At 43.5% G+C, this 25,368-nt stretch overlaps 1 protein-coding gene across 1 annotated transcript in view; it reads right to left on the bottom strand.

Moving 5' to 3' along the window:
• Positions 1-879: 879 nt before the first annotated feature.
• Positions 880-25,368, bottom strand: part of cadm2a (cell adhesion molecule 2a) — a 180,032-nt gene continuing 155,543 nt past the window's right edge. The window contains 6 exon segments of the mRNA XM_077546792.1: positions 880-5,737; positions 6,787-6,909; positions 20,620-20,798; positions 20,884-20,899; positions 20,902-20,973; positions 21,687-21,848. Coding sequence (XP_077402918.1) covers positions 5,619-5,737; positions 6,787-6,909; positions 20,620-20,798; positions 20,884-20,899; positions 20,902-20,973; positions 21,687-21,848 — 671 coding nt within the window. The 3' untranslated portion in view covers positions 880-5,618.

Genomic DNA, 25,368 nt, shown 5'->3' with positions numbered 1-25,368 from the left:
ACACTTAATGAGCCGGGTTTTGCACGCGCACCTCGCCAGCCAGACAGCCAGCGTCGTTTCATTGTTTGCCTCTCAAAGCTTCGCCCGACGCCGGCAAAGCGCTTTATCATCTTAATTGACAACCTTTTGCCAATTAAACCACGCAAAGACCTCAGCTTTGTTGTCGGCCTGATGAGCGATAATGAGATTTATTTTTGCTATCGTTGGATCTTGACGTTATCAGCGCGTTTACCGTCGTCACGTACAGCAGCTTTTTTTTCTTCTCTTTTTTTTTGCACTCCCGAGCCAAAATGAACGCATCAATCAAAATTCCCTTCCGCTCCCGCGTTGTTTGGCTGCAACAAAAAGGCCGAGCAAATTGGCCAGTTTAGACGCCGACACGTTGCGACGTCTTCTTTATTTCCCGCAACTTTGGCCTTTCCTTTTCTTGCGCTGTTTTGACAGCCAAGATGTTCTTTTTCCGAATCGTTTCGATGCACAAACGCGCTTCCTTTGAATTTTAGCCAAAGACGTCAATTAGCCTCCAAAATGATACAAATGGATCTCCGTGATGTTAGCGTGTACAATTAGCGACGCGAGAACAACCGCGTGATCAAACGTAGAATGATCAGCAGCTTCCTTTCGCCACATGTTCAGAAGATGTTTTCTTCCCTTTTGGACAAAGCAATGAAAGCACTTTTTATTCCCAGATTTAAGGCACGTGGGCATAAACATGGCCGACTGTCTGTGAACAAGATTGGCTGAAGAAAACTATTTTGCCAAAAGAAAAAACAGCAACTCCGCAAAAAACAAATCCCAATAAATCAAGCTACATTAGCATGTGCTTGGTCTTGTTAAAAAAAAATAAAAAATAAATAAAAATAATGTATCAGGCTGATCTTTTGGCAACTATTTATTTATTCAACAATTCAATTTCATACATGTGAAGGAACCTCTAAATGAAATCAATCAATCCCACAGACAATGGGAGAAAACACAGCTGGGCCACGATGGCGCCATGGACGCCATCATGGCGGCTCAATATAATATTAATAATCATAAAAGTGGTGATTTCACCAAGAAGCTCCGCTAACATGTCCGGGACTTTTCGTTTTGAGTGACAGCACAACAATGACGGCAATTGAAAAATGTGACGAAAGTGGACCATTTTTCTTCTTTTGGGTCAGGAAACTTTTCAGTGACAGGAAGCATAATAGAAATACCGAAGTTATTAGAAGTGAGATATTCGTCTCAATTTTGTCTTTTTAAGCAAAGAAATCAAGCGTATCTGGAAAATGACAGCAATCTATTCCTGAGATGCAAAAAAACAACTGGAATGATAATTCAACGACTAATAAAGTATTAAACAAACAAAAGGACAAAATATACTTCATGTGTTGTGATCTTAAGGCGATGACTTTTCGGTACCGTGAAATTAAAGTCAATAAAAACATAATCATAAAATCAGTTGGATCCGTGCGTTTATGTGCCAGACTTACAGTATTTTTTTGCAAAATAAAAACTTGGCTTTGAGCTTAAACGACAGCACGACGGCTCAACTTTGCCAGCGTGGAAATGATGACGCATTTGATAGCCGACAGATTTAAAGCTTCGTTTCAAAAGCACACAAAGTTCAGAAAATGTGACACAACTGCACTCGAGCTCGTCATTGAGTCGAAATGACGACTCGGGAGGAAAACATCAACCAAAGAAGCTCATAGTTCTGTCAGAAATGCATATTTACATGTGACAGAAGCATCAAAATCATAAAAAAAAGCTGCTTGTCATTAGCCTAATAGCAAAACGGTTTCGTTTATTTAACGTTTTCAGAAAAATGACTTGATTTTTTTGTGAATTGTCATGACAAAGATGTCAAGGACAAAGAATAAAATCTTCAGGAAAAGAACAGAAAAAATAGCAAAAATGTTTGCCATCGTAAAATTAAAGATGCTATTAGGCTAATCTTTTCTATTGACGTGTTTTCATTCAGTCTGATAAAACTTTCTCATCCTAATGAGAAACATATTTCACTTTTCCCCCCATTCGTCTCTTTAGTGTCTCTGTAAAAACGCTACACGATTTCAAAAAAGGACTGAAAAAAACCCCACAAAAAACAATCCTCGATAAACCCGACGTGCGTCGTGGACAGCCTGTAAGTGCGCGATAGCAACGCGTCAACATTTGAAAGCAACACTTGGCGCTTTGAAATCAACAAGCCTCGGCGCCGACGGGCCCAGATAAAAGCCGATTTATTGAACGATTCCCAACTTGCGACTCGCTTCATCCTGTCCCGTCTCCAAAACATTACACACAACAAATGGAAGCGCACGCCCAAGCGCTATCATGTTGATGAATAGACAGAAAGGCGGCGAAGAAAAGACAATTGTGGCTCTCAATCCATCTTTGACACAATTGCGCCTTTTTCTTTGACAAACGTTGCAAAGCCGCGGCATCTTGAAATTCAATTGTGCCCTAAAAGAGTTGGAAAATGAAGAGAATCCGACTTGTAATAATATCGACTATAAATATTGGCGGACCAGCCTGGCTTTCCACATCGCGACGAGAAGTGCTAGCCACCAGCTAGCTAGCTAGCGAGCTAATGAGGTGTTCTTTTGGCTGGCGTGGGGCAGAAGGGTCGTTTGCGGCGTCTCACGATCGGGAATTTCAAAACATGACAACAAGGCTAATGTGTAAATTGTGTCATCCAAGAAAAAAAGACGCATTTTCAGGTTACAGGCATAGCTAAGCTAGCTAAGCTAACCGCATGCTGTAGTGGTCGAGGTGGGCTAAGTAGCCTACCGTAACTAGGATTGTTTGGGTCACAGGATCGAGCCTATTTTAGTCCGGAACACTGAAATGGTGGAAAACCGTTTAGCGCGTACAATTTTCAGTCTTGGCAATAACATTTTGAAACAAATCTTTAAATTCGTTTTTAGATGGTTTTCAAGGTTGAGTCTTCCTTTCAAAATAAGTTTTTCTAATGGTCAGCCTTAAATGTTTTTACAGTTGTATGACGATGACGAAATTTGCGATAAAGGTTCAACTCTACGTTTCCGATGAACAGAGTTTATAAGATCTTCTCGATCGTGCTTACGTCACTAAATTCACCGGGTTATCGCATTTCTTGCCTTCTTTAAATCCGGCTAACAATCTGACCCCAATCACGAGCTTTTCCTGAACCCGTCCGTCCTGGTCGTTTCAGAGGAACGGAAACGCAAACATTTACCCGCCCGCCCGCCCGCGTGCGTTCCTGAGAACGTTAAGTGAGTGTTTGTTATGTTTCACTCAAGGAGACGCTGCGGCGGCGTTTGAGTTCACGCGCTGACAAAGACATTACTTAGTGACCGCATTTGCATAATGCTGGAAATTGGTCACCAAATCGGCGACAGCTGGGCCGACTGTTCCATTGCCCTTGCTAACAATTGCCTCCATCTTGCCCGATTAACATCCTGCTGGCCTAACGTCTTTTGCACAACAGACCACGTCGGCGTCATCTCAATCAATTCACTGTTGGATAAATGACTTCCGTACCAAAAGATGGGAATAATAATCGATCGTGTGGAATCGGTTTTTGATGAATCATGTATCTTTTTGGTGACATGTTTTGTTTGGTGGCGTCAATGAAGGATGCCAAACTAATATCGCGGCAGCTACGGGAAATCAAGCGACATCCTTGAATCCGGAACATTCAGAGATTATATATATATATATATATTAAAAAAAATATGAATCGTCATTTTTCACATTCATTCATTCATTTTTGGAAAAGTGATCAAAAGGCCATCTCAGTTTTCCACTAACAAGTTGCTAAACATCCTTCCTGTTCACTTCAATACCTCTTGGAATCATTTCAAAAGGAAAAGGAGGCCAACAAAAACCTGCCCGTGTGTTTTTACCAACTTTAGTTTCCCAAACACATTATTTACATGCCTTGTGCCAAAACAAAAGGTAAAAATTGGCCAAAGTATTTGCAATGACATAAAAAAAAAGAAGAACAATAACAATTGCTAATATACAAAAAGATAACGTGAGAGCTGGAATTCAATAGCAATTTTCACAATCAAACACGTTTGAGCAGAAACATGACACAGCAGGGAGTTGAAAACCTTGCAAAGAAAAATAGTGGATTTTTCTTCCCATTGAACGACTTGGAAACAAAACATTTGTCCTCCCTTTCATTGTCGATTTGAATAAAAGTAGCACCTTCAAAGGCAAATGAGTTGTTTGCAGCGCAACACGCCGACTCCATCTTGTGCTTTTTCTCTTTGTTCACCACAATTGTCGTCATTTGGGAAATAAATGGAGTCCGTCCGCCGAGTCAGTGGACGCGGCTCGACGTGGTGGCGAAATGAGGACGTCTTTTGCTAATTGACGACATCATACAAAGCGATCGAGAAATTTCACTTGGATTTTGTATGGAAAGCAACGCAATGCAATTCATTAGATTTTTTTTTGGGGGGGAAAGTACGTCTCTCCAAATGTGTCACACCCATAAATGTAAAATGCGCCATCGTTTTCGCACCTTTCGAAAGTTGTGGTCCATAAAATGAGAAATCCCCGCCCGCTCGTTGAACGTGAACATCAAAACGGAATTTACATAAATAAAATGCATTTATCACAAAATCCCTGTACAGAACGGAACGAACTTCAACCCATTTCCTAATTTTACATTTCTCGGGATCTTTTTTTTTCTTTCTTCTTTTCTCTCTTCTCATTATGACATAAATGATTGAACTAACTTAAATACAATTTATACAACTAGTGGACCTGAAGCCATCATGTGTAACGCAAAAGAAGTTCAGGAATATACAGAAAAAGTCCATTTTGAAAATGCGCTCCTCGTTTGCTCAATTTTTTTTGGCGTGTATTCTCATCTCTAAACAGCAGCACACTACAACCCCCCCCCTACAAACTACACACGTATCGGAGCAATCTTGCTACACGAGTGTCACACAAAGCCGCCGCCTTCTTCTTCTTCTTCTTATTATCTTACATGGCCGGACATTTTAATTACAAGTCTATTTAAAGAAGGAGGGATCGTCTAAGATATGGAGTGTATAAGGCGGGCGCCAAAACAGCACACATCGTCATTGAAAAATAAAATACAAAATGAAATCGGAAAGAATCGAAAGACACAACGCTGTGAGCTAAGCAATGGGCTGACGGTCCGTCCCTGGCGAGCGTCCACAAAAGCATTTACATTGCTACTGACTGAAGGCATTGACACGACTTCAATGGCGTCTGTATTTTTAGGCACCGTGTTGATGTGCGTGTGTGTGTGTGTGCGTGAGGGGAAGTGTGAGCGTAAGGGAGTTGGGGGGGGGGGGGGTCTCGTGGTGTTGTGTTCAGGTGTCTGACTGGGGCGTGTGTAAGAAGCAGTCATGGTCGATTGACACATTTCCAGGGTTGAGGGGCAAAAAACACGAGTGAGCTTCAGCAGCGATGCCTGCGCAAAATGGCCGCCGAGCCATTGGGGGAAAAGATGAAGCCGAAAAAAGAGGGCAAACACGGTGGGGGTCCGCTCTGTCTGTGGTGCCGCCTCGGTCACAGGTTGGAGACCAAAAAAAACAAAAAAAAAAACAAATTTGAACAGAAAGAGACACAGAGGGACGGATGGCAAGGGGAGCGCCCTCTACAGTCTAGATGAAGTACTCCTTCTTTTCTTCGGCGTGCGCGTGGTTGCCCTCGGCGTTGATGATGGCCGTGTCGGCGTCGGGCGCGTCGTCCGCACCTTTGGCCTCGTTTGTCAGGTACGTTCCTGCGCAAAACGCACACAAAGCAAACAGCGCTTTCAAACAAGGGGGAAAAAAAAAAAAAAAAAAAAAAAATCAGGTATTAAAACGACAGCTCTAAAATGAGCTTTTTAAAAAATAAGTTGGATGAATGAAAACTTCATTTCAAAACGCCATCTATAATATTTGGTACAGAAGAAATGTGTACCATGTTCAGTTTCAATAAATAATGACATGTTTTGACAAAAGACCCACGGGCTACTCATGGTGTCCTTGGAGCCAACTAGTACCTACTGGCTCCATTAAAAAAAAAAAAAAAAAAAATCCCCTTGGGACAATGCACATGAATCACCAGAGCAAAAAGGCCCCCATGTTTGCAACATCTGGTCTTCTTCCTCCTTCGTGTGGAAGTGTTCACCTCTGACCTGACTGTAACCCACAATTATTATTTTTTAAATTATATACACGTATCCTCAAGAACTCGTGGCTTCGCACCATTCGCAGATATTTTTCCAATTCAATAGTGATTCCCCACCCCCATGTTTTTTGTAAAAATAAATAAATAATTGGTTTCAAAATTTTATTTTTTTTTTCAAAGTTCAAAGGGCGTCACCCATACCTGCGCTAAATCCACTAAATAGTTTAAAGTTGTAATATTACTTTTATGAAAATTGAATGTATGAAGCGCTCACAGGGTATTTTGCGCATATTTACAAATTTTTGTGGTAAATCTAGTTGGGATGCGTGTGGCCCGGATGAAAAATGGTGACCCCGCCCCCTTCAGCATTTAAGTTGTCCATCCCTGATGTAGTCGTATGTCATCTTTGACCAAACGGGATTTCTTGACACTCCCACGCGTCTTAAGGGATTCCAATCGGCACCGATTCGACGTCTTCTTTTCTTCTTTGTCCTTGACAGCAGCCGGCGCGTATCGTTCACGCGCCGCCTGGGGATCGGCGGAGCACTGGGAACGTCTCATCGGTCACAGTGAGCTAGCTTTGAGAGATGCCGTCCCACAGGGTCCGCAGTGAGGTTTTTTTTAAAAAAAATTTGTTGGGGGGGGAGGGGAACTTACCTTTATGCCTGGCCAGGTATCTTCCCAGGACGATGATTAAACACAAGGTGACGAAGACCACCACCGCCACCACACCCCCGATCAAAGCGTGGTCGGTGCCGTGATGGCCCACAGCGTTGGGATCTGAGGACAGACACCAGGGAGATGAAAAGGCCGGCGTCGGTAAAGAGAAAGAGCAAACATTGCAGCAAGGAATGAAGGGGATTTGCTTTGCAGCTTTCTCTTCTTCTAATGACGCTTCTGACACAATCTCGCAGGGGGAATCATAAAACAGAGCAGAGAGACGGACAGAGACGGAGAGAGACGTCCGACCGGCAAAATGAAGGTGAAAAGACGGGTACAGAGGGAGTCGGGAAGAAAAAAAAAAGGGGGATTTGAATAATTCAAGAAGCCCCCGTGCAGTCACAAGAGTCCCCAAAATGCAAACCAGGCTGGCTGTCGCAAAGGTCCAGTAAATAAATCATCACACAGAAGATCCAAAAAAAAAGGAGACGGGTGATTGTTGTGAGGTGCGGAAAAAAGCTGCACTGACGATTGACAGAAGGACGTTTATTAGGAAGCTGCTCACATTGTGTGAAAAACTCAAGAAACCTACCCCCCACCCCCCCCCCCAAAAAAAAATATAAACCAAAGGTGGAAGCACCAAAAATCTATCGTGTCTAAAATGTCGAGGACGAGTTGCATACAAAGGCTAACCCGAACCCTGCCATTGCTTCAAGCGTCCTCTTCAGTTCAGAGGCGGCATCAAAGCCTTCCGTATGCTCCAGCAGAAAATAAATTATTAATACATCTTTGGGACCATGGTCATGTTTAAAATAGAACGTATTTATACGTTTTTGGGAGCAAACGAGTGAATCTGATCAAAAATAGAATCGTTTGACAGCCCTGCTAGAAATACTGCAATATGCTGACAAGACACTTTTTTCCCTAATAAACAAGGCTTTGTTTGTCTTCAACAGTTCTTTTGGCCAAGATGGCGCACGCCTACCACAGCACGTATTTGCACATCAGAAATGGCTTTGGCCCGATGAAAATCTGCAAACTGCAAATGTATGGATGATTATACTGTTATGATATAAACATGTGACACTACAAACCCAGACTGACACATTTTTATCTTAAATGCCGATAGCATCGAGAGTTTTTTTTTTTTTTTTTTCACCGTGCAAACATTTCAACATACACATCTGCCCCTCCCCCCTCTTCCCACGTGGCCCAATTGAACATCTGGCTCGCGTGCGCTCCATCAAGCCGGCGTGGTTGTGAATGACCAGGCCTTCACGCTTGGCCGCCGCCCAGCGGACAAACCAACGTTCGCAAGCACTTAGCAGGGTTTCGCTGTGCTAAAGTTGTGCTTGGTCAGTGGAGCAAAGAGGGAAGCCATGTCGGCCGCGTGGCTGTCTCTCGGGACCTCATTGTGGGCTGTCTCGCGACCTCATTGTGGCACGGCAGTGAGGACTTTTTAGCGGAACGCGCGCGCAGCCATGATACACGTCACCGCCGACTTGACGCGTATAAAACACGTAAGAGCTGCTGAATCACTTTGGAGACCGAAAAATACATTTTTTTTCCGTTTACGTTTTACCATATTGCAATATTCCATATTTAAACAAAGACATTAGGATTGTATATGATTGCATTTTTTTTTTTTACAGATGTGTAGCTATCTTTTTTTTTTAAGCATTGTGAAGGTTTGAACATTGGCAGTGTTTGAACAAGAGATAAATGTGAGAAAATATTATATAATATTATATTATATTATATAATATTATTATTATTATTATTAATATTATTATTATTAATATTATAATAATATAGACGTGTGTACAAAGTGTTTGGTGAGTTTTTATTATTATTATTATTTTTTTTCCAGATTTATAAACGTATATAACACATATATGAAATAAAGCTGACTACTTTGCGGATTTCATTCATAAACTGGTATCTTTTTAATGTCTCCAGCGATAAAAACACTGGAATTAGATTATTTTGAGTTAATACACATTAGGTGTGATGTGATTTTTGTTTTTTTCTTGCAAAAACAAACCCACTCTAAAAACGAATTAAAACGAACTAAAAAAAAAAACCCTCAAAACCAAATCGAAATGTCTATGATGAAAATTGAAAAACTCTTCTATAACCCTGTGGAAGACAAGAAATCCCAAACTAATCCCCCAAAATGTTTGTTCCGTGACCAAGCATGTAACTCATTTCACTTGAATATAAAAATCTATTTTCCCCGTTGGAGTGATCCATGCCGGCCCTCAAAGACTTTTTAATGAATAAAATCACGGCTCACATTTGATCAGATTATGCGAGTTTTCCTACTGGAGCGCGTCTTCAATATAAATCTACGGATTGCGATACAGACAAAGGCTCAAGGACACTCCATCTGCGCGAGCCTTTTTGTTGAAGGTGCCGATTGGACTTGAGACGCTACATTTGCTGGTTGCAGGCTGAGCCATTAAGCCTCGCCGGCGCAGACGACCGTCGTGTTTGCTAAATGACGGCACTGAACTTCTTTCCTAAGAAGACGGCGGACGCGCAACAGCCCAACTTCGATGAAGGCCGATTCCCGTTTCCCAACGCCGTCCTGCCAGGTGACTTTTCAAACCTTTCAAACATCAGACGAGCGGCGGATAAAAAGCTGGCAAATCTGAGAAAAGGCCGTTTTATCTCGCCGATGCCACGAGAAAAATGTGCTGTTTTACTTTCGTTATTTGACTCCGTCAGCGTTGCATTCGTGTCGGGCCTTATCTCGGAAAAAGGCGGGATTTGGATGCAGCTCATTAGATTGTGCGGGTGAACATAATGTGTGCGGTTTGTCTTCAAACAGCAAAATGTGGAATTGAGACGAGACCTTTATTTGTCCAAACGTGTGCGTAAGAATGCTTTTCTTCTCTCCTCATCCCAACGAACCGGCTTGTGTTTCGAGGGTGACGGTAGGTAGCAACCCCCCCCCCCCCTCCCCGAAGGAGGCCGACGCCCATCAGACGAGGATTTAGCCGGCGGTTTGAGGAGGAAGACTTTTGGTGGAGTCACACAAGCCGTGAACGTCTTTGATTTATTCAACACGGCCGGGCGACAAGGAGAGCTCCATAAATATTGGAGGAGAAGTTTGCTCTGCTTTGCTCACGCCTGAAATCGCACAGAGGAGGTTTTATGAAAAGATCATGTGATGCGGAACCGTGGAGATCTGCAAGCTTCCATTCGGGATTTCTTTCTTTACTTTCATTTTCTTTCTCACGCACGCACGCACGCACGCACATATATGTACATATAAGGGGTGTGAAAAGTTTGAGATCATTCAAAGTTCCCTTTAACGCCATCATTTTTTTTTTAACGAATTCCAGTCGTAACGCAGCGGACGCATCCACGTCAAAATTTAGCGGCAATAATAATGCATCTATTTATGCAGACTGAGATCAAGTTGTATTTTACAATTTGAAAAATGTGCAGAATTTTTTGAAGTGACTTCATGTTAAATATTAGATAGCAATGTCTTACAAACGCAACGATGCCATCTAGTGGCTGAAAAATAACCAACAAATCAATATCACACTCGTTCTTACACTACAGTACATCTTTTGAATTGTATCTCCATTTTCTGAATCATGATGACATCACTGCATCAATGACTAAAAGATGCAGCCATTTTTCCTGACTACAAAGAGTCCTAAATGTCTGATTTGACGAGGAAGCCGCATGTCGCCGCAGTTGCTAATCAGAGAAGTCGTCCAAAGCGCCGGCAGACTCGAGCAGTTCAATAAGTCAATGAAGTGCAACTTTCTGAGTCCGACGGCGTGAGCTTCATCTAACGCCGACTTCCGCAGCCAAGATGGAGGAGTCGCTCGCGGCTGCGGCGGAAGGACAAAAAAAGACAGACGAGCGTCCAACATTTGAAAGAAAAAAGGCAACACACCTGCCACGTTGGAGAAAGTCAAAACGTCGCCACTGAGACACGTGCGCGTTTGGACTTTTTTTTTTTTCTTCTTTCTTTCTGTGTGTCCTTGCAGATTATTGCTCGGTGACTCAGAGAGGATTAATTAGATTCTGAAAACAAATTACTCTCGCTAATCATTCAATAAAGCTCCTCACATGGTGGCGCACTCGCTCTTGAATATTCAAGCAGCCAGGCGGCCTCCCTCCCGAACCCCCTCCCCCCCCCCCTCTCCCGTCTTGCTCGCACAATGAAAATGAACTTATAATCAGAGTAAGAGAATCATATGAATTCATTAAGCCCAAACGCGAGAATCAATCCATCACGGCGGTTTCGTGTCGGGCGTCGTCGATAACCTCTGCCAAGCCAAACGCGACACCAGGATAAGACGACAGCATTAAACCGGGTTCAAGGAAAACCCCACAGAGGGACGCGTCAAACCGGAATATCCTCCGGAGGGACAAACGTCGCCAACAAATAAGTGTGGCTTTATTGCACGTCATTCATCGCACGCCAATGATTTGGCTCTCCCTGTTCCGACACTTACTTCCAAATTGTTGCCATATTTCTTCCCCCGAAGCCAGCGAATGTGAAAGCTCATCAATAAGCCGGCCTGAGCGCAATAAGCGCAAAGACCTTTGCATGATGTTTTAATTCGTCCTGCGCCGCTCGCCGCCGTGCGGGGGAGGAAATGGACGGAAGATTGTCCCGCGGCTCTTCAATATTTCAGGACGCTGCGACGGCAACAGAAGACTTTTTTGCTTGAAAACGCAAGTCGGCCGCCGGAGAAAAAACGTTATTTCTGCTCATCACGCGTCCGAACCCGGCGCTAACGTTAGATCGATAGCAATGGAATCAAGCGCTCTGAAATCCCTCCAAGGAATGAAAATTGTCCTTTCACTCATTGAGTTTTCACAACAGGTTTCTCCCTCGTCCACACCAGATTGAACAGGAGCACCTGCAGACAACACGCGGCACTTTTTGTCCTTCGCGCTCAAAGTTGGCAAACAAACACAAAAGTGTGAGCTTGGCTTTTTCCCTTCCAAAGGTTAGCACTGCTGACAGGGAAGCTGTGGCGGCCATTTTGAATATTTCTAATGATGACTTTACTGCTACGTTAGCATAAGTGAACTTTTTCAATGGCGGCCATTTTGGAAAAAAAGAAAACCTCTCGCGTGCCAGCCAATTGAAAGCATTGTGACTGATTTTTCAAGGCTACGACCAAAACAACTCCAAAAAGAGTAAACAAGTGGTTGTTAACCTCGTTGCCGATACAATGAAAACAGCAGAGGTCCCGAACCCTGCGGAACACCATACTTTCCATTATACATGATGTAAAGGCCAAGTGGGGCCTGTCATCATGATTCATACGAGTCGGGTGTGCGTCTTGACCTCCGCCGAACCCCTGAAACCGACTCACCAACTGGGATTGGTTCGAACGCACGCAAGTTTCCGCAGATTCGCCGCGTTCGCAAGCGTCCACATTGTTTTGAGCTCATCCAAAAGAGACCCGATGCTGCCATCTGCTGACCTTAGTGTTTTTTTTTTTTTATTAAAAATGGACTTTCCGAGCTTAATGCGCAAACCTAAAAAAAAAAAAACACGCAATTGACGAAGAGTTCATTAAATACGGCTTCGGGTTACTTCATAGTAGGAACGCAACTTCATCCACAGAAATGTCCCCTTTTTTTCCTTGCACGCAGCGTTCTCACTTTTAGCCAATTCTTCTTTGGGTTTTCGTTATTTCCCCAACTTTTGTAACCTTTATTAGAGTCAGACTATTTTGCAAGGTAGATTTCACAATCAAGAGCGAGCGTCATGAATATTTCATGGTAGGGAAAAGACCCCTCGTCTTGAAATGCAGACGGCGCGAGCCCTCAAGGAACAGAGCTCGGAGGAATGCCGGTAATTAAACCGCCGCTTGCCGCAAGTCTTCCGACGATCCACATTGCATCCTGAACACACCCGGCCGGGCCCGAGATAAAGATCGCCTCGCCACGCTGCGGCAACCCATTATTGATCCCGTCACCTTTGACCCTTGGAGCGGACAACACGGCGCAACACATTCACAGTCCACAGAGGAAGCAAAAACTTTGCCAACTTGCTTGCTAGAATTCAACTCCCGTCTGCGCTCTCCGTTAACTCTTTGACTGCCAAGCGTTTTCAGAAAAGGGATGCTGTGGGCGCCAGCTGATTTAAGCATTTTGACTGATCTTTCAAGGTCCACAGAAAATTTTGTGTTTGGACTATGGAAGCACACATACTACCAAGGCTTTCCTCCACCCGTTTCCCAAAAAAAACAAAAACAACGACTTTTAACGTCTTTGGCAGCCCTCCTTAGGATTTTACTAAACGTTATTAAACGTTTTTGGCGGTCAAAGAGTTAACTCTTTGACTGCCAGACGTTTTCAGAAAAGGGATGCCGTGGTTGCCAGCCGATTTAAGCATTTTGACTGATCTTTCAAGGTCCACAGAAAATTATGTGTTTGGACTATGGAAACACACATACTACCAAATGAAAGATTGGACTCTCATCTTTCATCAGAAAAAAAAAGTTTGTTTCTACCTTATTCCGTTTTTCAGTAATCAACAATAGAAAACGGTTAGTTTCATCTCTGTTTTGAAACAAACGTCTTTTAACGTCTTTGGCACTCCTCCCTAGGATTTTACTAAACGTTATTAAACGTTTTTGGCAGTCAAAGAGTTAAAGAAGTCGGGGATGCACATTAAAAAGTGCTAAATTGAAAGGGGTAAATATTATTTCAGTATCATTCCTGTATCACTGTATCGATTCAAAAAATAAAGTCTCTAACCCTGAACAGGGTAAGCGGTATCGAAAATGGATGTCTTTGCTTATCAAGTTTGTCCGTATTGAGCATGAAAATTTTGGTGTGGAAGGCGTCGCTATGGATGGCGACGGCGATGCAAGCTAAGCTATCAGCTGCCGAGCAGCTTCCGAGTATCACTTCGGACAACTATCAGCCAACGGGGCTCGATCAACGGAATCCCGATTGTGAGGTAAACATTTCAACGAAAGCCTTGTTGCGCGCGATGACTAATTTCAGCTCAGCAAGGTCACAGCTCATTTGCAAAGCGGCCGAGACGAAGACGGCGAGGCAGGTAAGCGGCCATGCAGAGCCAGGATGTGTTTATGTACACGTTGATGACATTGCACAGACCTTTGGTGCTTAGCCAAAGACGTATCATTGCCATTAAGACTGAGCGGGCGCGCACGCTCCGGCGCTTAAATCAATACATTGAATCACAGGCTACACTTCAGGCATCAGTCTGGAGTCGTACACCGCAGATTGGGAATCTTTATCTTACACCCCAGAGGTCAACAACTGTCACCAAACATGCTGCAGCTAATTATGCTATTTATTAGAAGCATCAAGTCTGCTATATCAAATATTTATTTGCCAATATTCCTGCTAGCTTGAATAAATGCCACCTTTCACTCCCTGACTCCTAATACGGTCGGTCTTAGGCAGGGGTGGCCAAGTTCGGCGCTCGAGAGCCCCCACCCAGCCTGTTTTCCATGTTTCCCTCCACTAGCACGCCGGATTCATGATCAGGCTTCTGCAATGCTTGCCGATTAGCTGATGGTTGGATTCAGCTGCACTGCAGGAGTGAATGACGGAAAACGGGCTGGATAAGAGCGCCCTAGTTGGTCTCTTATACTCTCTGCTGCCACCTGCCGGCCGTTTTTGTAATTACTACCATTGCTTCTCCCGTTCTCTGCCGTTCAAAGGCTGCATCAAAGCCTTTTGTGTGCTCTTCTTAAAATATTTAAAATAGAATGGATCGATACACATATTCACCCACATACAAAAAAAAAAAAAATAAAAAAAAAAAAAAAAAAAAAAAAAATATATATATATATATATATATATATATACAAAAAAAGGAGAGCAATGATGATGACATGTCAAATCGGTAAAATTACCAAATGATCAATATTGAGCTCTCCAGGAAAAATAATAATAATAAAAAAAAATAAGAATGTATCTATCGGTTTTGAGTTCAGGGCAATTTTAGGGGGGGGGGGGGGGGGATTATACACGGGCACATGAGCTACTCATGGGATTTTATGGTAGCTGTAGTGATAATCTGCACTGTTCCAAATAAAACTAACAAGTGAGGAAATTGTGCTGTTCCTCAAAAAAAAAAATGGCTGCCAGTCGGTGTTAAAAATCCGTGAAAGTTCCACATTCTGCATTTACCATCGGTGTTATTGTGGAGCGGTTCTTTTGTTTAAGGCCTCCAACTTGAGTTGTTTGGCACTTTCCAAGCGAGCAAAGGAAGCGAGACTTTGAATGCGGCGTCTGTTCAGCTTTTGCGGACCTCTTGCTGTGAGACCGGATGACTCGTATTGGCAGCAAAGACCAAGAAATTCTTCTAAGATGCGACTCCAACACGGGGATCGTTTTTCTGTGTTGCCGAGTACGTCCATTCAACACACATTTTAAATAAAGTCAACCCGGTCCATTTTTTTTTGCTACATGGCGAATGCTAGCTTGGTACATGATAACCTGCGTTTGTTTTTTCTCCGGCGCAAATTGTAGCAAGGTGTCAAAAAGTGAGGAGTGGAATAGATCAAAGAGATAATCACGCGTGTGATATGCTAATATTCCGCCTTACGAGCGGCAACGTTTGGACCTTCCGTGCGTCTTCAGCGCAGGCGGACAACTTTATTAAAAAGACAAAACGTCACGGGGCTGGAAGGGCTCCGCGCATGTTTGCTTTCATCGGGAGCCCGTGAAAAGAGCTGCTAATAAATCAAGAAGACACATGAAAGCAGATAGCGTAGCGGCGCGCGACTGGGGACGCACGCCTTGAAGGAGTCGGATATCGAGATTCCCGCGCCATAACGCGGGGAAGCTCGCGTGTGTCAGCGCAACACAAATAGACATCACAAGCTGATGGGGAATATTCCGCATTGTGTGCCAGCCTTGAGAGACGAGTCGCGTGCAGCGGGGACGACGCCGACGACACGGGAAAAAGAGGCGCTGCAGAAAGGAAGGCGTTGGAGACGATCTCACCAAAACGCTTATTTCAACTTTAAAGGCCGGCGGACTCATTTACATATTGCTTAACGCAGCACCTGAGTTTGAAATTGACACGTCAATCAAACGCGACGTCTCGCGTTAGCATACAAGACGTGGCGCTGTGTCAGCGGTTAGAATTTGCGGTGCAGACAGAATCACCAGGGACACGACACGGTCCGTCCAACAAATAATGCTAGTCCGTCCCATTTCTGACTTTTGAAATACGTAATGTATTCATCATGTGTATTACTTCATCATTTGTTGGCGCGTCAGACACTTCATTTCTCTCAGGACATCTGTCTATCCATCCTGCTGTCTGTCCTGCCAAACTGTGCATCGTCCCCTCTTGTCCACCTGTCTTTCCGTCCGCCCATTGCTCTCCTTCCCTCCATTCGTACGTACAGTCCATCATGTCTGTTTGTCTGTCGGTCTCACAGTCCTTTTAGGGTCCTTCCATCCGTCTGTATGTACGACAATCTGTCCATCACAACTTGTTTGTCCCTCTGGTCTATCGGCTAGTATTTTTTTTCCGTCTGTCTTTGTCCGTCCGTCAGGATCTTCACCCTCTCGTGTCCATCAAGCTAACAGTCCGTCCATCTGCCATCCATTCTTCTCCGCGTCAATCAGGCAATCCCCCGCCCATGGATCTATAAATTGATCTATCGGATCATCTTCCAATGTCAAAAGTCTTTCTCCGTGGTAAAACTTCCCTTCATTAAAAAATGCCGCGCACGCATTTTCCGTAATGGATTTGCCTCTTAGATCATTTGCACTTGGAACGCATCCCCGGGGATGAGGAACTTTGATCCGTGAGTTCCTTAAGTGCTTCGTTCAACATCAGACTGGCGTTAAAGACAGCCAAACAATAATCTCCAAGTTCCCCACATCTGGAAACATCCGGTCCAACTCGCGCCTTCTTACTCCAACATCTTGTCGAGCCGCACTTGAAGTCTGTGCTCGGCCATGTCAACCCGTCCTCCATTATGTTGAAGGGTTCAACAAAAGTCCCTCAATCGTTCCTTGTATCGCTCGACAATATCCGCAGTCCGGCAAAGCAGTTGTCATCCGGCGATAACATCTTTCTGCCGTCTCTGGGCCGGACCGGTTGCCACCATGATGGACGCACGCAACTTTTTTTCGGACTCCAATCTCGGAGGTGCGGCGGGGATGGCGAACTAAAATATGATGCTGTCGGGCTTGGAGAGGATTAAAGGAAGGCGCAGATACATGAAGCTCTTCAACGCTGGATTACATGCGAGTGGTGGCAAAGTGTATCAAAAAATAATTACGTACTCGTGCAACATTTATGGCTTGGGTTCCATTTTGAAAGAATTATTGGAAAATATGTACAGTTCGGGGCTATTTTATTATAAATACTTCGGATGTAATGAACTTGTCCTCAACATCGTCCTCACTCTCTTCTAGCGGATAATTGCATTTAATGTATAATTATGACCCTGCCTGTCATCAACTTTTGCACAAATGACAGATATTTCAAAAAGGGTGACGTCAGCGTTTGGTGTTCCCCACAATACGAATTACAATCTTGACAGACGACGAACCATTCTTCATATTACAATTCAATCAAATCATTATGAGCCGATATATCAGCGACACGCTCTGAAAGTTTGAGTTGCTACAAAAAAACAAGCGGAAAAAAAAAGCTACTTTTCAAGTGCGAAGGCTTCCTGGATTGAACGCAGCATTAGGAGTCACGTTGAGTCCTCCCTGGTGGGGGCGTAGGGGGGGGGTGGGGGGGGGGGGGGGACAGACATTCGCAGTTGGACATGACATTTACTTCTTTGAGCTTTCAGGGACACGCGACGACTCAAGTCGTAGGAATGTCAAGGGGGCATCGGATTTTAAACAGCTGCACTCGCACTGAATACAAGAAGCCCGGACGTACCTGCAGGAAGCGTCTTTTAAAAAAAAAAATAGTATATATATATATATATATACCTTCTTTGAGAATTAACTTTTGAAGTATTGACAGTGAGGTGTGAGGCGGGTGAAGTGATTAATCGGAGACAAGCGTGAGATGCGACAAGATGAGCTCGGAAAAGGAAGCCGGCCGGTTACTGTACCTCGGTTTCCGGTGACTGCGGGGTCTGAAGCGTGGGTGTCTGGGGGGGTGGGATGGAGGGAGGGTGGTGTGGGGTGGTGCGGTGGATGGGGGCGGGGTGCTGGGGCTCTTCTGGTGGCGGGGGTGGACACACAAACATTTACAACAGAAAATGCAACTGAAAATGGCAGAAAATGAGATATGACAGCTTAGCCGGGGAAAATGATTTGTTAAAAACAAGCAGGAAATACAAAAAGTGCACAGACGGTAAATATATTCAGTAATGAAGCAAAACAAAGGAAATGCCAACATACTTCACATGTATAAAAATACACTACAGAAATGGGGGGGGGGGACCCCCCAGTCTAGTAATGGACAAGTGGGGAGTGGTCGGAACGCCACAACGATGAGGAAAGCAGCAACCTTTCAACATTATATAAAAAAAAAAAAACAGTTGTTTTCACAACGTGAAGCGATGAATAAAAACAGAATCAATAAAAAAATAGCAAAATATTTGGACTCACAGCTAGAAGGACATTCCTGGTTGCGTTCCATCCAAGGCGACGGTGAAATATTAAGTGGACAAAAAGGGATTGTGGAGGAAGCATTGTTTGACGAAGTTAATGAGGTTGCGCCGCCACCTTGTTTGTGTCGCTCTGCTTTTTCACAACGCTGTGGAGGCTTTTTAATTGGCCGCGCCGCAAGACCCGGCGGCGGCCGTCTCCGTGACTTCTCGGCCGGGCCGAGCGCCACAAAACAACTCCGCGCCGCCACTCCGGCTGGAAATGTCTCCTTGCTGTACACCACGCAAGAATTATGGCAGCAATTGTAAAAGGCTAAAAGGTGTGTGCTAACCGCTAATGAACGCCCGGGAACAAAGCGGGCGCCATTTTGGAAAAGCACGTCATGAATCTCCATTGGACTCTTTGACCCCGATTGCTCTTTTCTGTGGCGTTGAGTTTGTCGGTTGAAAAACATCCCTTTGCTGCTTTTAGGCTTTTACATTTGCCGGACATTTGGAAGGTATGCTGAGCTCCAAGCATGCGAATCAAATCTCTCCAGAAAGACGGGCCGACGCTCAAAATGTGAGTCAGAGGACATTCAGCAAAACAGTGTTTCTTTACAAAAAACAATGTTTTTGAATGTGTAACCCAAAAACAGATATTTCATAACGGAAGAATTTTCCATTGACGTGCTTGCCGCAGCAGACGCTTCATGAACTATTGATAGCAACCTTGCTGGTATCCTTGAACGGCCGCCGAGCTTATGACTTTGGAGCCACCGCGGGCAGGCAAATATGGCCATGATTCGGACAAAGAATATTGAATGTCACGCTCACGGCAAAATACAAACAAGCGGTAATAATAAAGCAATATTTCCCGTTTCTGCCGTGTTGTCGCTCATCCGAAAACAAAAGCAAGAGAGATCCAATTCCGAGAGACAAACGGCCGAGGGGACGCAAGAAAAACGGGGAGGACCAGCGATCTGTTTTCCTTGACACTGATTCACTTCCTTCTCCACTTCCTCTGGCGTTGCTCGCAATGACTATTCCTCCGTGCTGATATTACTGACAACACAGCACTAAATTACACACACACCGACACACACACACACACACACACTGGCTCCTCCCTCATGATGTGCATGCATGAGGAAGATCTGGGACGCAGGTTTATTTAAAGAAAGACGTTGGTGGTGGTATTAGTGCCACCTGAGGCCGTGCGAGCGATGTTGCCGCTAATCACTCACGCTGCTGATGCACGTGCGCGGCGGGAGCCTCCAAAACAAACATTTCACTTTGCTGCTTGCTTGCTTTTTTTTTTTTTTTTTTTTTGCTTACTGTACAAAACGACAAAAATCATTTTAGCCACATTTTGGTTAGAGTTTTTTTTTTTTTTTTTATGTAGGGCTGGGCAAGTACTGATACCAGGTTGGCCGGCCTTTTTTCAACAATATGAGCCACCATTTTATAATCAGGAATTAGAAATTAGAAAAGTAGAAAATTGCCATTCATTTCATGCTACACTCTAAAAAACGGTTGTATAAAAAATAACCCAAAATGGGTCAATTTTAGTTTTTTTTTTTTGTTTTTTTTTTTTGGTGTGTGTATAAAATAGCCAATTTTTGGTGAAATGAAAAACCCAAAAAGTTGTGTCAGGCCCTTTTTGACGCATATTGATTTAGTTTTTGTTTTTTTAGTCTACACTCTAGTTGGGTCAATCAGACCCGACTTTCTCGGTCATTTTGTACAAAGCAACCTAGAAAGGTTGGGTCAAATCGATCCAAGTAGTGGGTCGGTTGCATTTTGACCCAAATTGGGTTATTTTTGACCCAACTGTCTTTAGAGTGTATATTGGGATACATCGGTCCTTTAAAATTCTGTCATTATTTATTTATTTTTTTGCGAGGGGCATATTAAAAAAAAAAAAAAAAAAAAAAGTGGTATAGAAAATCCCTAATTTTGGATGCTTTTATATTAAAATCTGGACTTTTTTGTCGACCTGGTTGTCTATCCATCGTTCCCTGGTGAAAAACAGTTCTGCTCTGCGGTTAATCTAACTTGCTAGACATGAGGCCGATATCAGCCATCGATACTCAAGGAAAAAAATAATCCGACATCACGAATCATCAATTATCTGTCATTGTGTGAATTGAAATTTTAGGTAGCATTGGTAACCGAGGTATCAGAATCTGTGAGTATTCACTGGAGAAAAAAAAAGTGCCATGGAAGGTCCCTGGATCTTTCCTTTTTATCGCGCCTTTTTGTTTCCCGCAGGACTCACCGTAGACGTAGAGCACGTATTCAGCGCTGCTGGTCCCGAGGTGGTTGCTGGCCTCGCAGCGGTACGTGCCGTTGTCCGTCTTGTTGAGTGACGTGAACGTCAGCTCCCGACCCTCCACGATCACCCTGCCCAGGTCCGAAAGCTCCACGCCGTCTTTTGTCCACATCACGGGGTCCGGCCTGGAAAGACCAGCGAACCCGATACGCTTCGTTTGTGCTACATTTGTAGACTGAACTCAATGAAGGCAGTTATAAACATTCTTACGAAGGGTTTCCTTGGACACGCAGTCCAGCTTTAGGTACTGACCCTCCTGAGGGACGGCAAGCGAGTGGTCGATCTTCACCCGAGGAGCATCTAACACACACGCACGCACAAACGTCAACCAACAAACAAACATTTTAAAAACAATTTCGTTAACCAAATAAAAGTAAAACGAAAATGCTTTATTTTTATTTTTTACATCTAACTATAATTATAGTGAAAAAGTCATTTGTTTTACTCTTTGGTAATTAATTTAACACATGAGCCTTTCAAATATGATTTTAAAGTATATTTATTTCAATATTAACTGAAATAAAGATGTTTGAAAGTGTGTCACACTCAAGTGATGTTTTCATTTTACCATAGTGTTTATTAAATATTATGCACAAGTAATACACATTAAAAAAACTAAAACTAATACTAAAAACTAAACTAAATCTAAGCATTAAAAAAAACAGAACCACCCTGAAAAACGAATTAAAAACCCCTGCCAGAATATCAGCTGATTGTGTCATATGACCACAAATGACCATCATTGTCGGCGTCTGCTGAATGTAACTGATTACTAAAGTAACTAGTTATTAAACTTAGTTACTTTCTAAAGCAAGTAATCAGTGAAGTTAGATTACATTCAGCAGATACTGACAAGCCTGGTCATTTGTGGTGATATGATGCAATCAATTGGTTTTCTGGCAGCACTCTTTTGGGAGTCAAGGGGTTAAAACGAATCAAATTGAAATAAGAAAACTCAAAACGGAATAAAAACCAACTGAAATGAAAATCGCCAAACTCTGCTTCGCACTCACAGTGGACCTCCAGCACTTCGGTGGTCTGCTGCGGCGTCTGCGAGAGTGCCTGGTGGTCCACCCGGCAGGTGTAGGCCACGCCGTCGTCGCGCCGGTCCACGCGCAGCTGCAGCGAGCTGCGCACCGTGAACGTCTTGCCGCTGGCGTTCACCTCTTTGGCGCCTGCGTGCGGGAAGCGGCAACACGCCGAGCGTTACAGATGGCGCGCGCGCGCGGCCCGGCCGCTGGATCACGCCGCAACGCATCGGAAATAAATGGCACTGCGGGCGGGCGGGGCGCCCGCAATGACAGACGTACGGTACGCACTCCTCTGTTCATGTAATTAGTCAAAGTCACGTTGGGCCGATTGGGACGGCGAGAAGATGTTAATACAAGAAAGATGCTATCACGCTAGCTTTTATAGCGCCTCCAATCCAGACAAAACAATGAAGAAACCACAAGCACAATAATGTACGCACACTGAAGCCCCGCCCATTTGTATTTTTTGGACAAATAGGGAACTAGTAATCGGTGTCAAGGAAGTATGCTGAAGTGCTACATTTGGCCTGAAATTCTAAAATCTTTGCATGTCGAAAAGGAGCAGAAGATCTGGACAACATATTTGCTCTGTTCAGCCAAGTGAACCACTACACGATCAGTGCTTCTACCATCATAGAGTAAATATTGCATGACCTTCAAGTAAGGACTCTTAAAATGAACAGAAGAGGGCTGAACAACACATTTCTCTTTTTCGGCCTCTCGTCCTGCCTGTGGAGCGCTCGGGAGCTGCATGGGAATTGATTTTGATTTCGATTCACAAGAGTTCAGTTTGATTAGATTCGTTTTTTTTTTTTTTTTTTGGGTTCGCTTCCCTTCAATCCAATATTGATTAAATATATAAACAAACATTAAATCAGCAGAGTTGTCCTAAAGTGCAATACGGTTTTTCATAAATGTAAGAAAATACTCTTAAATTCATGTGAATTTAAATTGAATGTAAATGGCAAGAAAACAGTAAGACACAAAAAAAATGTGGCCTTTAAGATTCTATTTTTCTCACGAATTGATGGTAAAAAGAGATATCAATATAATCAAGTCATGGTTTTATGAATTGAGATCAGACTAGAAAAGGAAAATCAATTCAATATCGATTATTGGATTTTTTAAAAAAATTTTTTTTAAACCAAGCTCTAGCAGCGGCCAGACTTTGCTTGTGTGGTGACACAAGGTTAAGAGTGTCAATGTGTGATGCAAGCAGGAACATCTCACAAAAGCTGCGCTCTCCTTCAAAAAAAAAAAAAAAAAAAAAAAAAAAAAAGTCTCGACAAGCGCAAGTAGACGAACATCTCTTTTGATGGCGTACCTGATGCAGCGTACCGCTCAAGTGCATATCGACTTGAGCTTATTATCTTCATTTGTTGTTGTTCCCTTTTGTCAAAACGCGTCCTACTTGTGTATTCCGAGCAGAGCGGAGCGAGCGCCGGCCTCCCTCGTGCAGGCCACCTTTTGTTTGCTTCTCCTAAAGAGACTGTTTATTCCCCCCCCCCCCCCCGACGCGCTTCCCGACCGCGCGCTCATCTGCTCCACTTTCCAAATCATCCCGGCAGACTCCGACGCCTCGTCTCGCCTCGCTCTCTTTTTTTCATCCGGCCTGTCAGTCAACAATTCTGCTCCGTCACTTCCCCATAGCGAGCCAATCAGCTCGCCTCCCACTTGAGATGAATGACTGACAGCTCTGCAAGTGTTTGCAGCATCCATCCAGAGAGTGGGTGGGAAAAAAAACAAACACAAAAACAATAACAAAAAAAAACGTCTGGATGGAGAAACTAGGGAAGTGCAGGATTACGGGGTCACAATATTAGGTACACCTGTGCAATTTGGAAACAATTGTGCAGGTGTACCTAATATTTTGGTAAGGTAACGATTAGGGATGGGCGAGTACCGATACTAGGCATCTGTATCAGGCCGATACCAGCATCGGTAAACCTTTTGTGGCTGTTTTGCAATCAGGAACTAGAAATTGGAAGAGTAGAAAATGACCATTGATTTCATGCAATTTTAAGGGGAAAAAAATCTGTTGTTGGGATGATTTTTAAATTTAGTACCGATTACCATTAATACTTTTGATACATAACAATCTCCCCACCCAAAAAAATGACAGCTATTTACCCCCCCCCCCAAAAGACCTTTATATCCCAATGAAGTATTTTCCCTTCAAATTGCATGAAATGGATAGCAATTTTCAATTCTTCAAACTTTTCATTCCTAGTTCTTGATTGTTAAGCGGTTGCAAGAAACATCCAATACTGGCATCGACTTTCGTCGCGAGTACCGATACCTTGTAATAAGGCCTGATATCGGCCCGATACTGATGCCCAGAGAAACCCTGCCACAGTTTGGCTTTAGCCATTGATGCTAGCTAGCTAGCTAGCTTCATAGCAGGTCAACGAGCACCATGCTAGCTAGCTAGCTAGCTTCATAGCAGGTCAACGAGCACCATGCTAGCTAGCTAACTGTGGTAGGGTTTTTACTTTCTGGACCGCTGATGAAACCTGGTATCGGTACTCACCCATCCCAAATTTTAATAATCAAAATACTGCTACTCGCACCTACTCGAGTTGATTGGTAACGTGTTCTGAAAAAGTGCTACTGAACAGCCCCCAATAACAGAACGCGCAATAACTTGTTAGTGTGTCGTGCTTATAGTCATGAATCAAATTCATCCTCCGTGATTGTGATATTTAAAAAAAACAAACAAAAACATAAAGCATCTTCTTTTCTTTATCCTTGCGGATCTCGTACCGTTCCCCAAAAAGGAATCCGCAGCCATAAGTGAGGACGTGAAGGATTTACAAGCGTTTTTCCTGCCACCAAAACAAAATTGCAGGGATATTGATCAAATCATAAAATGAGTGCGTTTGCCAACATCCTGGACCCGAGGGCGTCAAAGGTGCACAAGGTAAACACACATTGGGCCTCATATACCGCATAGAACTGATGGCAGAGCTGGATTTTGTACAAATAATTATTATTTTTTTTTTTTAAAGTTTGTTTTTATATGTAGGTATATAGAGAATAATTTGAAATGCTTACAAATGAATGGTCTTGATTTATTCCAGTGATGAAAATCCCTTAAACCTTGTTTTTCTTCCTCGATAAAATTCTTTGTCTCCGATTCTCTGGTATATTGCGGCATTTTGTGCTAATTAGCCTCAACTCTACTAAGCGCCACGAGTTTGTATTTGGCACGAGACCTCAATTGAAATGGAATTAGCAACAAAAACAAAACAAAGTGAAATGCAAATAAGTTTTGTTTGTTAAATCGAGCTGTTGAGTAATTGTGCTTTTTTTTTTTTTTTTTTTTTTTTTCGCGCTTCAAGTTTGGCAGCAGCCCACAATTTCGAAGCCTTTGGAGGACCAAGACCCCCAAAATGAATCGAACGCCTGCTAAATCGGATCCTTTCGCGAGCGACTTGAAATGTGCACGGAGACGGACGGCCAAGATGGCGGAAGAACATCACGGACAAGCCACTGATTAATTGCAGCAGCAGGCGGGCAGGGACGACTTTTTGAAAAAAGGATTTTGAAAATCCATTTCTTGTACGCTGTTGGTTTATTTAGAAATGTCACTCTCTACTTTTTATTTCTGGACTTTTTGCTTCTGACCCGATCAACTGGCTTGTTTTGGATTGTTGTGACGTGT

The sequence above is a fragment of the Vanacampus margaritifer genome, chromosome 16 (assembly GCF_051991255.1).
Source record: "Vanacampus margaritifer isolate UIUO_Vmar chromosome 16, RoL_Vmar_1.0, whole genome shotgun sequence".
Lineage (NCBI taxonomy): Eukaryota > Metazoa > Chordata > Actinopteri > Syngnathiformes > Syngnathidae > Vanacampus > Vanacampus margaritifer.
Note: the sequence above shows the minus strand (reverse complement) of the source record. Positions and strands in the feature narration are given on the sequence as shown.